This window comes from Sinocyclocheilus grahami, unplaced genomic scaffold (genome assembly GCF_001515645.1).
Source record: "Sinocyclocheilus grahami isolate Dianchi unplaced genomic scaffold, SAMN03320097.WGS_v1.1 scaffold179.1, whole genome shotgun sequence".
NCBI classification, from domain to species: Eukaryota; Metazoa; Chordata; class Actinopteri; order Cypriniformes; family Cyprinidae; genus Sinocyclocheilus; species Sinocyclocheilus grahami.
The window spans coordinates 1,498,197-1,513,172 of NW_015505358.1; the positions used below are offsets into that span (position 1 = coordinate 1,498,197).

General features: G+C 36.4%; 2 protein-coding genes and 1 long non-coding RNA gene across 3 annotated transcripts; all 3 read left to right on the forward strand.

Annotated features, from left to right (window-relative positions):
- The first annotated feature begins 241 nt into the window (after nucleotides 1–241).
- On the forward strand, nucleotides 242–755 carry LOC107594093 (uncharacterized). Its single transcript, XR_001610144.1, has 3 exons — nucleotides 242–271; nucleotides 443–549; nucleotides 634–755. It is a non-coding gene; the product is annotated as an uncharacterized lncRNA (long non-coding RNA).
- Nucleotides 756–5,008: 4,253 nt separating this feature from the next.
- On the forward strand, nucleotides 5,009–7,519 carry gdf3 (growth differentiation factor 3). The gene is given in 3 exon segments (XM_071582409.1): nucleotides 5,009–5,267; nucleotides 6,513–7,147; nucleotides 7,149–7,519. Coding segments are annotated over 3 exon segments (942 nt in total). The 5' UTR covers nucleotides 5,009–5,161; the 3' UTR covers nucleotides 7,350–7,519.
- A 714-nt stretch (nucleotides 7,520–8,233) lies between these two features.
- bmp2a (bone morphogenetic protein 2a) lies at nucleotides 8,234–11,623 on the forward strand. The gene is made up of 2 exons (XM_016284044.1): nucleotides 8,234–9,650; nucleotides 10,586–11,623. Exons 1-2 carry the CDS (start codon nucleotides 9,320–9,322, stop codon nucleotides 11,419–11,421), a joined length of 1,167 nt encoding a protein of 388 aa, XP_016139530.1. The 5' UTR covers nucleotides 8,234–9,319; the 3' UTR covers nucleotides 11,422–11,623.
- The last annotated feature ends 3,353 nt before the right edge of the window (nucleotides 11,624–14,976 follow it).

The window sequence follows — 14,976 nt, forward strand, 5'->3', positions numbered from 1 at the left end:
ATCAAACAATCTGCATCTCATCTGGATCCGGATAGAAACATGCACAGATCAAGTACTCTTTACAAGCTAGCATTGTGGATATTTTGGCCAGAAATAAGTTTGAAGTTAAAACATCTTGATGCATTTGTTTCTTATAAACATGCTTTTCGCTTCACAAGACATTAACTGATGGACTGGAGTGGTGTGGATTACTTGTGGACTATTGTGATGTTTTTATCAGATGTTTGGACTCTCATTCTGACGGCACCCATTCACTGCAGAGGATCCACTGGTGAGTAAGTGACACAATGCTACATTTCTCCAAATCTGATGAAGAAACAAACTCCTCTACATCTTGGATAATCTGAGGCAAATGTTCAGACCATAATGTTCAGAAATCAAGCACTGCTCATGTAAAATCTCTCAGGAACTAATCTGTAAGTCAACCTCTTTTCCTTCTCAGGTAATTGCAACACATGCCAAATGTGTAGTTTCATCACATCAAAACACTGGGAATAATTAGGAAGATTTTGGGTCTTTCCAGCAGCCACTCATTTCAGTCTCCCACCGGTAAGCTAAACGCTACATCACGGTCTGTGTAACTGATGTGTTCAGCAGTGATAAAGGTTGTTATCTTCCTCATCCACCTCACAGATGACCCAGCGAGGGGCCAGACACGAGATGATTGTTTGTGGCATTGATGTAACGTCTAGAAGAGCTTCAGTCTGTAATTATGTGAAGTGCTCATGAAGGAGACAGACACGGTGAAGATAAATGTTCCCCGGCGCAAAGTCTGATGAAAAATGGTCTCTGTAAATATAAGCTGTAACCATAAAAGCATTCAGAAACATCCAAACCAAAGATCTGATGAAGCTTCTCTGTATTGATTCGGGAGGTCCTCACCAGCTCGAGTTTCTCCAGCCTGAGCATTAAACAATAGCAGCGTTTATGTGGTTAACTCCTGCGTATCGCGTTGCATCAAATACTGCAGATACTTGCATGACCAATACTTATTTATACTGTAATTTTACTGAGCTTAGTCTTTATTTACTTTCATTGCAGGTCTGGTTCTCATATGCGCTTAGTAATAAAGATACATACTAATATCTCGTTGAAGACACTGGGTTTCTTCAGAATGGCGTACTAACTTTTTTTTTTTTTTTTTTTTTTTTTGCAAGCTAGAAGTAATCTGTGTGAAAATAAATTGTGGCTATAAAGTAAGTCATAAGTTAAGAGATATAATTGTGATTTATATTTCTAGTTTATTCATCAAACTGAAAATGGAAGGCTCATGCAGGGAGAAACTGCTGAAATAGAGAATGTAATTTTTACACAACTGTTTCAAAAATGCAGAATAATGTTTATTTGATAAGTGGATGCAACATGGATGTAGTAAAGCAGTGAGTTTGACAACAATAGAACATGATACATTTAGAAATCTTTATCTGTGTATTGTTTAACAATATTTGAAAGTAGTATTTAATTCGCATATGATTTTGAGGACATAACAGGCAAGATACAGTATATACTGTACGGTATGCAGTACAATAGTATTCCATTTTAAACATAACCAATATCAAGTCCACTAGCTTCGTCCTAACCTTTGGTCAAAATGCCTAAAGATATTTTACATCTGGATAAAAATGTGGAAATTAAGTATTTATTTCTGAAATTATATCTTTACAGTGCTTGCTGAATGCAATGAACATGCATCATGATGTTCATGTGACAACAATGCAACATACTGTTTGAAATGTTTATTGTCATGTAAAAAAAAAAAAAAAATTGTATGCAGTAAACCTTAAGTAAATTCATAACATAGCAATTATCATAATCGTTCTAAGTATAGACTCCAAGCCAATTTTCCAAAGAATTATTTGAAATCTTTTGAGTATTACAAGATATGAAATGTGTGTGTATTTATTGAATTATATTTATGCTATATACCAATATAGTCTAATATCAGGGTTATTATTGTTATTAAAAAGTTACTTGAAACAAAATAAACATTAACTGAAATAATAATAAAATATATAATCTGCATTAAACCAATGTTTGATAATTAACTTATTTTATTTCAGCTATAACATTTCTCATTTTCATTTACTTTTAATTTGAAGTACTAAAAGTAATAAAACTATATGGACATATAAAAAAAAAACTACTAAAACAACAAATTACTAATATTTTAGCTAAAATTAAAGTGAAAACAGGAAATATAAAAACAAAATCTAATTCAAAATATTTAAAAAAAAAACTATAATATGTTAATGATAATACAGTGTGTATATATACAGAGGCAGCAAAAAAAAAAAGATAGTATTTACGGATATAAGATATTACTCAGACTTAACCTCTAGGGAGAGGTGGGTAACCGTCATAATTTGAAGGGGAAGGTAAACCGTGAAAGATGAGCTTTTTGGCTTAATGCCCCATTACACAGAATATATTTTCATATCAAGTGAAATGTGAGGTTTGAAAAACATCATCACAGTGAAGCTTCCATCACTTCGAGGAATAATGGAGCACAGCTCCTCTGCGTCCTGTGTGTGTGAGAAACTGAAGATCAGGAGAGAAAGCTCAGAGCACAACGTGTGTTTGTGATGAATGACGGGGTGAACACAATGTCATGTTATTCAAACGGCCGTATTTCATATCCTGACTAGACCACACAGAATATTGTGTTTCCAGTGACAATGCTCGCGCTGTAACCTCACACCACTCCAGTAACTGTTTCTCCAGCATTAGCATTTTGCATGTCATGTATTTAGCATATATGTGTTTTTAACAATTACAGATTTTTTTTTTGGTCGTTTGTTTGTGGACTTTGAGATCAGGCGTGCAAAAGGTAAGCAGCAACCTTATATCATTACTATTGAATATATTTTATATAATTTCTAAATTTTTATATAAATATTTGTATAAATAAATTGTCAGTTTACAAAATGTGTCATTTAATTTCTATATATATTTATATATTTCTTTTGGAAATCGTATATAATCATCTTTTATATATTTTTTTAAATATATTAAATGTCATCTCATTCCCACATTTATTTATATAATTTAGTTTATTTATTTTTTATATATTGTTTCTTTTTTTATTATTATTATGCATCATCATCATCATTGTTTTTTGGAGAATTTTTGTATTTTATTATGTTTAAAATATTTCATTTAATTTAAATATTTTTAATTATTATTGTTTTGTTTTTTTTATATTTTATTATATTTTTGGAATTATTATTATTATTATTATTATTATTCATAGTAGTAGCATTTATAATTTTATGTAAAACATTTAATGTGTTCCATAATTTATATATTGTCAGTTTACAAAACTTGTCATTACATTCCAATATATTTATATAATTTATTTTATTTTTTAAATATATGTTTATTTATTTTTATTTATATATATATATATATATATATATGTATGTTGTTTGTTTATTTATTATTACTAATAATCATCATTCTTTTATTTGTTTGTTTGTTTATTGGATACTGTCAACTCCAAAACGTTGCTCTCCAGGGTCTGTTTACAGCTTCTAGTGTCCATTTGTCACTCAGTGGAGTTCAGCAGATGGAATGCCGCCCCAGAGTTCAGCCAGGAACCTGTTATCAGTAACGGCCTGATGCATCAATCCATTGTGTCTCGTCAGAGCCTTTACATGACTGGAGGAATGTGTCTGATGAAGAACATGGACACTCTGATGCCGAGGAGGGATCCTGCACAGACGGACAGAGACAGTGCTGCCGTCTGATGAGTGTGAAAATGATCATAAATCTATCATCACAAAACCCACACCAAAACATTCAGAGGTTAATCAGAATAGAAGAGCTTGTTTGTTTTAATCTTACATGAAAAAGACGGATATTATTTTTTCCTTCTAGTAGTGATGTGTCACATTGTGCTCAGAATTGAAACCAAGGTCAGCAATCAAAAGCAGAGATAAACAAACATTTCTCATCGAATTCTTCCAAGATCAAATGATCTGAGCTGCTCCACATTGATTTTTTTAGCTCCCAACCTAAAAAAAAAAGGTAAAAAATGTGTCAATAGTTGTCATACAGTAAGAGAGTTGACTATTAAATTCAACTTAGAAATCCTAAATAAAAAAATAAAAAAAGTTTAAGCACAATAACTCATTAATCAGTAACTTATTAATCAACGTTTAAAAGTTATGTTTAGTCTCTTCTTTTTTCTTATTTATATTTCCCTCTCTTTTCTTTTAGTTTTTCATATGTATATGTATTTGTTCTACTACCATGATATACATATCATTTTCATGGTACATAAAAAAAAGAAAACAACAACAACAAAAAACATGGTACTCTTTGTAAGATCTTTAAAACATTATACACTGAAAAAAAAAAGTTGTAAATAAAGATTATAGGAGTCAATTTTACAAGAAAGTGCTATTTCATATTTTCAATTTCACATTTTCAGTGGGTTTTTTAAAATTGTAGCATTGTATCAGAATGACAATGTAACCATGTTTACATGTCAAATGCGCATCACAACTGATTTACGGCACAATCTGATCCCCCTAAAATGTCTATGCCGTATGTTTTGGCACTTTTTGTGCTTTATCTGTGTTTTTGAATGAAAATATCATTGTATCAGAATGACAATGTAACCATGTTTACATGTCAAATGCGCATCACAACTGATTTACGGCACAATCTGATCACCCCTAAAATGTCTATGCCGTATGTTTTGGCACTTTTTGTGCTTTATCTGTGTTTTTGAATGAAAATATATAAAAATAAATGTTAAAATCATTAAGAATTAAAAAAATCAATGGAAAAATGTAGCACTTTGTGACAGTATGTCAATCTGTTCCCCTATAAACATCAAAGACAAGCTGCCATTAATTAGCATATCAATGATTTGACCCCCACAGTCCATCTCCACCAATCACCTCACAGGTGTCAGTCCTCACTCGTCTGGCTGCTCATCTAAAGCTGATCGGCGGCTGTTTAAAAGGCTCCGTCTGAGCTGTGAGTTCTGTTTGATTGTGCTGCTTACATTAATGATGGTCTGTGTGATTCGCGGGCTCTTGTTTTTAATGTTAAGTCTCTCTTCTCTTACTTTTATAGACACAAAATGTTAATGTGCAAGAAAAGCTGTTTTTAAGTTCGATGGGCCTCTCCAGTGCCGTCTCTGTTGTGGGAAATGTTCAAGAAGGGCAGCAAACAGACTTCAACACCTGACACAGATCCATGTGTAGTGTCGGAGTACAGAGTCCGAGGAAATATCGTGAGGTTCATCCAGGATCAAGGTGAGGCCTTGAGAATTTAGGTTTTAGTATGCAGTTTATTTCCCCATCATATGCCATATTTTTTAAAGAACCTTTTTTTTCCCGACAATTTTCACAATGAGTGAATTTTAAGTTAAAGTTATGCCATGTTCTTTCTTATATTTTCCTTTCAAAAGCATGTTTTCTTAGTAATCAGTTCAGTTTTTCCATCATGTTAGTCTTTTTACAATCCAGTTTCTTTGACATCATCCTCCAGGAAGTGACATTATTGCCGGTAGTATCAGCAGTGTTTTTAATTTAATGGAAGAATTTAAAATAAAATTGTAATTAAAAAAAACTTTTGGAGGTCTTTTATAGAAATAACTAGGCAAGACACAACATGCAAAAACATTTTTTTTCATACATTGGTTAATTTTGAGATTTTGGCCTCTTTGGATTTTCATAACTTGCTACTTTTTATAGTAGTTATAAAACATCCAAAATACATCTTTAAGTTTTTATTCTGTTGAACTTTATGCGTCTGTAGATTTTATTTGCAAAACGGCTGTTTTCTCAAAATTGTTGTTCTCTACTTCAGCAGCACTTACAAAATATCTATATTCTGAAAGTTTTTATAGCAGGGTTTGTTCATATATTTCATTTACCTGATTTTGTTGCACTTTATCTATTTGCATCTGTAGATTATAATTACAGTGCGAAGGCCGTTTTCTCAAAACAAGTTTCATCTCCCCTTCAGCAGCACTTGCATACACCCAAATGTACAGTTTTATTCCTACCCGTATTCTGAATGTTTTTACAGAAGGGTTTGTTCATATCAGGCACCTGTGTTTTTATTTTTTTATTTTACAACATTTCATTCTTAAATACTTGGTGACAGTATTTTCTTATTTTTGCAGCGATTTAAAAGAGAAATCCAAAATCCCCTCTGTAAATCCTTTAAATATGTCAGCAAAATGACAATTTATCCCAATGCTCAGATTTCTGTTCTGGAATGTTATGCAAATTAGCGTAGGTTTCATTAGATAATGCCTCATTGGCATATTTAAGCAACATTTTGGGAAGCTTGTAATACAAAAAAGTTAGCCGTTTTTAATGTAATCAGTCAACTGGGAAAGTCTGGTAATATCTAGAAATTATTTTTGTACCCTGTTCACCTGTGGTGTCTTGCTTTTAAATTATAACCCTTTTTTACGTTACGTTCAAAAGGTTCTGCGGAACCGGAATAACCCACTTGCACATAACACAAAGCTTGTTTTCCCCAAACAGGTAGTCTGATATCTGCTCCAGCCGTCCACTGCTTTAATTGTGTGAGAAAGCATCTGTTTTTCAACATGTCGGTGCTGGAGGATGTTGAGCAACTCTTCCTTGTGCAGCTGGAAATGAAGTTCAAACAGGATCTGGCTCACCTGGGACCGCATGTTTTCAGCGTGGAGCTGTACAGGGTTTTGAGGACGACGCTGAAGGGAGTGACTCACGAGTCCAGCCGTAAATTACTCCTGTCTCAGTCACTCGGGCCTGGTGCGCATGCTTCTGTGCATGTCAATCTGACCCAACTGGCCGAAACCTGGAGAAAGCCAGGTAAGAACTGCGGGATGCAAGTTGAGTTGCAGCTCACGCGCTTGAGCAACATGCTTCAGGTGCATGCATACGTGGAAGGCACACATTCACTGATCCAAGTTGCTTGGATGCCAGAGTTGTACACGTCTCTGGTGGTGGTGTCGTTGAATCTGCTTCAATGCAGGCCCAGGAGAAAGCGAAGTGCAGCGTATTACTTACCTGTGACGCCCAGTAACGTGTGCAAACCCAGAAGGCTTTACATTGACTTCAAAGACGTGGGTTGGCAGGACTGGATCATTGGGCCTCAGGGATATTTGGCCAATTACTGCCACGGAGAGTGTCCTTTTCCCTCTGAGTGAAAGTTTGAACGGAACCAACCACGCCATCCTGCAGACGCTGGTCCATTCGTTTGATCCTAAAGGGCCTCAGCCCTGCTGCGTTCCCATCAAACTGTCCCCCATCTCCATGCTCTATTACGACAATAACGATAATGTGGTTCTGAGACATTATGAAGACATGGTGGTGGATGAGTGTGGATGCAGATGAACTCAAAATTCATTTTAAATGCAAAAGAATGTTTCTCAAACATATTAAAATGGTTAATGGTGCTTTATACTTGTTTAACAATAATAATGTGACTCTTCTGAGAAATTGGGGACATGATGGGAGAATGTGGATGCACAAGACTGACCTGTTACATAAACTTCATTTTATAATTGCGTTTTGCTTTTCTCTAACATGGCTTAAATGGTTTTTAATATTTTAGACCTATGAAATGTTAATGTTCTGATGTATTGCACCTGGATCACAATCTGTATATATTTCATGAGGACAAATGCAATTCCTAGTCTTAAATTAGTGTTTTGCTGAATTTGGCCCTCCAAACTATTTTTTTTTTAAATCTATCTTGTGTAAATAAGTGAATAAAACTGCAAACAAATAATAAAAAAAGAAAGACATCTGTAGCTGAAATTTAGGTAGAGTTATAAAATAAAGTCCTAGATTTATATGCGTTTGCATATAAAATATTTCTTACATATTTTATATGATGTGTGTATGTATATATATTTGTCATATTATATATGATGTATTTTCAAAGCAGTTTTACACTTGTATATTTGTTAACACTTCCATTTTTGCGTTTTCATAATTGTCCCATCCTGGGAAATATTGAATAGGCATTTTAATGGCAGGTTCCCGTTGTGGAATATTGCTCCATTTTATGGTTTATATATAATTTTTATAGACTTTTTAATGTTTGTTTTCACAGAAATGAACTTTTACCCCACCCTACGAAATATTCGCTGGAGCAAAAAAAGTGTGACTAGCCTCGGTCTCCTGCTTCACATTAACCGTTGTTGCCACAAGTTGGCGCACTGACTCCGAATATGAGCGCTATAGTGAGCGTCCTTTTTAATTTAAAGTTACTTTTACATATTTGGTATCTAAATATATTCTAAATGATAGTAATGATTAATTGAATTATAAGCCAAAAGAAATGAAACGTCCAAGTATGTTTTATTAAATTTAATAACCCTAAATGGAATCGAATAAAGCAGAAACTTCCCATTTTTTCCCCAATTAGGCTACTTAATTAGATGATCTCTGAGCTCTCCAAAGGCGCATCTCTTCACATGAACACCTTCATGTCCAGAGCTGATGAATTCTGTCATGACATCAGAGAGTTAAACCTAAAGATACACGAGGAGAGAGAGAGAGAGAGAGAGAGAGAGAAGCTGTTGCACACTTGCGCACTGCGCGTAAAGGACACACACGTACCCAAACCCTCGCCGCGGCTTGTTTCGCTCCTCGCCAAGGAAGAAACTTTTGTTTTGTCAATGAAGTGGGCTTTTATACGCGTACACCCCTCCGTTTCAACACCTACGGCTTGTCTTTGTACAGCGGTGACGGTTGAATATGTGTAAGAAGAGGCGGGCGTTCCTGTGGAAATCTCCCACTGTTTTCTTCAGATAAACAGCTTTAATTTGGGGATCTCTAAGATGGAGCTGAGTGAAACGGGGATTTATAAAAGAGGAGCAGCTTTATGTGAAGACCCCACCAGACTGTGTTGATCATCTCATGCGCCATGAACAGAAGACCAGCTGCGCTTTGGAGTTTAAACTGGACTTTATCTGAAGGTCCTGCACTTGTACACCTACGGAGACCGCCGCGAATGCAGTCGGTTTAGTCTCTTTTGTCTTCCTTATTTAAGAGATTTTGCGTTTAACTTCGAATGTCCGCGAGTTTTTACGTCTATTAGTACGACTTTTACGCTTTGTGTTATTTTAAGAGCGCAAATCTATTATTATGACAGGCTTTGGCTCATGGAGCTTCTATCCAGATGGATCTAGCGCAGGTTTGCGTTCCTCTTTAAAGCGGCTCTCAAGGTGGCTTTGATGCCCGAAGGATCCTCCAAACTCTCGCAATGGCTCGATCAAACACGGAATATGGTCACCACATCTGGCTTGAGCCCATCTGATCTCGTTAGTCACTGATCTGTCAGGTTTAGCGCGATCATGGTCTCCTCCGGCTGCGCTCTGATGGTTCTGATGGTCACTCAGGTGTTCTTTAGAGGCTCCAGTGGACTCGTTCCCCAGATCGGCCGGTCCTCTCTGTCTCAGGACGTCCTACACGCGTTTGAACTTCGACTTCTGAGCATGTTTGGACTCAAACACAGACCGAGTCCCAGCAGGTCTGCGGTGGTTCCGCAATACATGATGGACTTGTACTCGATGCACTCGGTGAACGCGGAGCAGAACAACAACAACAGACCCAAGGGCTCCTTGGGGAAAGCCTCGGAGAGATCTGCCAGCCGCGCGAATACTATCAGGAGCTTCCACCATGATGGTAAGCAAGTGTTCACGTCACGAATTCTCCCTCTGCACCTTCTCGAAATTCTTGTTTTGCTTTCTTATCTGCTTTAACCTTCATGCCTGACAGGACTGTTTGATGAGGAAATGGCAGTTTATTTATACTAAGTCCCATAGCTCATTTTCTGTTGTCTGCAGTCCAAAATGTTTCCAAAGTTTGTTTATATATACATATATATATATATATATATATGCACCTGTAACCCTACCATACAGGTAAAATTTTTTCTCTTTATTTTATAATCTTTATTTTATATTTTCTCTCTCATTTCACTATCTACTACTGTATAGATTTTTAGTAAATAAAATGCATTTTTTGTAATGATATATTTTAATATATATTTAATTGGTTTTAATATTATTACTACTACTAATAATAAGAGCTTTTGGTAACACTTTAGAATAGAGAACACTTATTCACTATTAACTATGACTTTGCCCTCAATAAATTCCTAATTTGCTACTTATTAATAGTTTTTATACAATTGTATTAAATTAATAGTAAGGTAGTTGTTAAGTTTAGGTATTGGGTAGGGTTAAGGATGTAGAGTAAGGTCATGTAGAATAAGGCATTGATATCTGCTTAATTAGTACTAATAAATGGCTAATATTCTAGTAATATGCATGCTAATAAGCAAATGTGTTTCCATTGCGGAGTTGCAAGTGATTAAAAAAAAAAAGTTAAATTGATGACATGCAACATGAACTAGAAGTGCCCTTTGTGTTAGTTCACCCCCTCTTAAGTAATGATGTTGTGTTAACCGTGATAAACTATCACTTTTTAAGCATTTTAAACCAGTGTGTCCAGTAAGAGGTCAGTAAAAGTCACATCCTGTCAATGAGTGTAAATAAGAAGTTTGACACAGTACAAGCCAAAGCTTCCCATAAACCTTACAATTGGTGTTCTTCCAGAATTCTTGGAGGACCTGTCCAGTTTGAGCGGAAAGACGACTCAGCGGTTCCTCTTCAACCTGACCTCCATCCCAGGCGAGGAGTTGGTGACGTCAGCGGAGCTGCGGATTTTCCGAGAGCAGGTCGTGAGCAACGGCAGCGAGGGATTTCACCGCATTAACATTCACGAGATCATCAAACCATCCGGTTCCTTTCAAGAACCTATCACGAGACTCCTGGACACCAGGTTGGTTCAGCACAGCTTGAGCAAGTGGGAGAGTTTCGACGTGAGCCCCGCCGTCACGAGGTGGACCGCAGACGGGCACCCCAACCATGGCTTCGTGGTGGAAATAGTTCACCCGGACCGCGCGGAAGAGGACTCCAAAAGACACATCCGCATCAGCAGGTCCCTGCACGACAGAGAGGACAAGTGGCCCCAAATGAGGCCGCTGTTGGTGACCTACTGTCACGACGGGAAGGGAAATGTGCTGCACTCTCGCGAGAAGAGACAAGTGCGGACAAACAAACAGCGGAAGAAGCACAAAGCTAACTGCAGGAGACATTCCCTCTATGTGGACTTCAGTGACGTGGGGTGGAACGACTGGATAGTCGCCCCGCCGGGCTACCATGCCTTTTACTGCCAGGGCGAGTGTCCGTTTCCACTGGCGGACCACCTGAACTCCACCAACCATGCTATTGTACAGACACTGGTGAACTCGGTGAACAGCAACATTCCCCGGGCCTGCTGCGTTCCCACGGACCTGAGCCCGGTTTCGCTGCTCTATCTGGACGAATACGAGCGGGTGATCTTAAAAAACTACCAAGACATGGTCGTGGAGGGCTGCGGATGCCGCTGATGCCCAGACACTTTATTTTTCCCAATACTAAACTTTATTTATAATAAAGTAAAACACATATTTTGGAGAAGTATATAAAGATATATTTATGTTCACTATTGGGAAAATAAATATTTTAATCAGAGTTAAACGAACATTTTCTGATGTACGTTTCGATCCGCACATGAAGTATTCATATTTCGTATTTATTTCTACTGCAATCTTTTTTTTATTGAATAGTTGGTGACACTTTACAATCCCATTTGCTAACATTAGTTAATGCATTAACAATGCAAATCAATACATTCAAACACCATTAAGATTAGTTAATAAACTATTTATTGTTAGTTCATGTTAGCTCAAGTCCATTAAAAAGTAATAATATTTTTTTAACTTTAATATGTATTAGTAAACATTGAAATTTACATTGATTAATAAATGATTAAACAAGATTAATAAAAGTTGTTGTATTGTTAGTAACAAATGGACCCTTATTGTAAAGTGTTGCCATATTTTTAATGCATAATCAAAGAAAATAGCTTGGAAAGTTGTAATGCAAAATGCAATGCAAAATGCAAGAGCTACTCGCCTTGGTGGAAATGCATTTAATGCATTATATGCATTAAAATATATTGCAAAGCACTTACCATTGGAAATGTATTGGCCAAATCTGACCGAATTCCATCAAACGATCAAACCAAAAAAGCATGCAGCGCGGGAGTTCTCAGTGCAGTCGGAGCCAGTGTTTTAGAGATGCAGTAGTAAATGTGAATGCACGTATTTCAAACCAATGTGACAGGTAGTTGACACTGAATGCTCAGGAAATTAGACTGTGTGAGTTTAGTCACACAGTATGCGCTCTTGAATTCGACCTATTGCCTGGAGACAATGACTATTGTGTTTCTTAGCACAGGTCCTTATGCGCTGGTTGCGTAAAGGTGGCTTCCTCCAGCTTTATATTGAAGCCTCGCTAATTAAGAGCCATTCACTACATGGTGCTCTAAAGTCGAGAGCTAGGAAGTGTTTAATTAGAGGGACGTTGTTTAAAACGTGAGGATTGCCATGTAATTAAGTTGCTCAAAATAAAGAGTGCAGAATGCAAAATGTATATGCTAACAGAAACTAATATAGCATGACGTTCTTTTAAAGCTTAAAAAGTCAAAGGTCTATGAAAAAAAAATGCAATTTGAACCATAAACGTGTTTTTATGTGTCAGTACTGCTGCAAGCTTTAGGCTCTATATGCAGTTTCTGATATTTTACAGCCAAAATCAGATGCATTTCTGAAAATATATGACTAGCCTTATCTAGATTTTTATATGCAATTTTAAAATGGAAGGATATTCAGAGTACGTGCCCTTTAGCAACGTCTACTTATCCCGTGTGAATCATTCTCCAATTTGGCCCTAGAAAATACAGTCTGTGAAGAAACAGTGTTTATTGGGTTGCACATATGTCAAGGGAATCACAACTTGACTTTCTTATGGATCATAAGTGACTGTGGGAAGTACGGCTTTCCTCTCGCAGGCAGGTTTCTCTAAAATGTAACGTGTTACGCGCCGCTGGTAGAAATGCCTTGATGTCGAACTATTTGAAAGTGCACAGTTTGAGATCATTAAGGGGTCGGTAACAGTATGGTGCTGGGCTATAGGCATATGGACGCTTCAAATGAACATGTATGGTTTACAGATTTTGGGAAGGCACACCCTATCAAGATGGTTACTGAGAGCAATATGTGCATGCAGTGCTTCAGCTGCGCAGATAAAACTATGGAAACGTGCTCGCAGAGAGTTTGATTCTCATGACAAAGTGCAGATGTTATGATGCCCTGGGTTCCTGTGGCATTCCTGAGATAAGGTGGCCAACACGATCAGCTTTATGATTCATAATTAGTGTCGAGATTGCTTTAATGACCGAGATAAGAGCACATAATTCAGAGAATCGTCATCTGTGATTGCAGGAACGATAATCACCTGCTTCACATGTGATTCACAGCCAAGTGCATGGAGACATATTGCATTGGTGTGTGCTGTGCCACAATTTGACCTCGATCTGATTGTAAAAAAGATAATGGTTTATAAAGAAGCTTACATAAACAGAGATTGACATGTGGATAATAATCATATCTGGCTTACTGCTTGTCAGGTTTTGGTTTTTGGTATATTTATTTATAGTGTTTATAATGACACTTTATATATAAGGCATTATAAAATGTATTTTTAATGCATTAATTATGCCTTGTAATGCATTGTATGAATAATTGTAACCACAGTTAAAATACATTATAATACTTACCTATACATTGTTACACCATTAGAAAGTAAAATGCATTAAAACACATGACGAGCAACTAATTCCTTCAAATGTATTTTAAATGTGGTTACAATTATTTATGAAAATTACAATGCACAATAATATGAATACTTTTATTATGCATTATACATAAAGGCTTCAAGTAAAGAGTCAGAATTTCTTCTGGCTAATAATCGTTTCTTGCTTTCAAAACATGCTCTTAATGCTTAAAGTTTTCGGTAACATTTGAAGCTTTTATATATAATGCTTTATGAAAGTATTTTTTAAATGCATGTGCACCTTATAATGAACTGTATGATCTTGTGAATAATTGTAACCATAGTTATAATACATTAAAATACTATAATGCATTAAAACACATAACAAACGAGCAATTTCAGATGCAACAAGAAATCTGCAAATATATGGTTACAATTAATAATGAAAAAATATAATGCAGTATAATATTACATCATTGAATATCTTTAAAATGAATTAACCATAAAGGCTACCAAACTGTATTTTGCAAATGGTTTATTGCAGTGGTTCTCATCTGGTTTTGTTTCATGATACAGATTATTTTTTTAAATTATGTTTTAAATGTCTTTTGATGGTTTTAATGCTTCCAGCAGCTGAATATTAACCTCATAAAATGCATTATGTTCAGTACAAACCTTGTTTATCCTAATATTTAATGTCACCTGGATTATATTTTTAGTCTAATTTGAATAAGCGTAACTGATGAATTTGTGCTGAAATACTGTTTGAATGGTCACACGACCTTTGAGATTAACCCATAAAGATATGGGAAGCATTTTCTCTCGTTCAAAAGCTGATAAGCCTGTTTGTATTGCTAGTTATACTATGCATGTCAGACCAGTTAAGAGCCACTGATGCAATATGAAGTTCAGCATGTATTGCGTCACGTGACCCGTGGCTGCACATGTGCACATGCGACTGGCTTGGCTGGAACACCAGCAGGCCTTGATTTCAGGCGAGTTTGATGGAGGGAATTTGTCCCGCAGCCTTTCATTTAGCTCATAACCGTGAACCAGGAACTCATCTGGACTGCATTTGCACCATAGGGGCCTGACCACAGCGCAAGGAAATCATAGACCCAGAATTGCCGTGCTGCAGAGGCAGTGGCCGATTGCTGGTATTTATATTTACTTCAGGAGGCAACGCGTTCATTTATATGCGTGCAAACTTTAAACTTTGAATAGCCCTCGCAACGCCAGCCCCAGAAAATAGGTTCATGCCTGTGAGGGTATTAGACTCTTGCTAG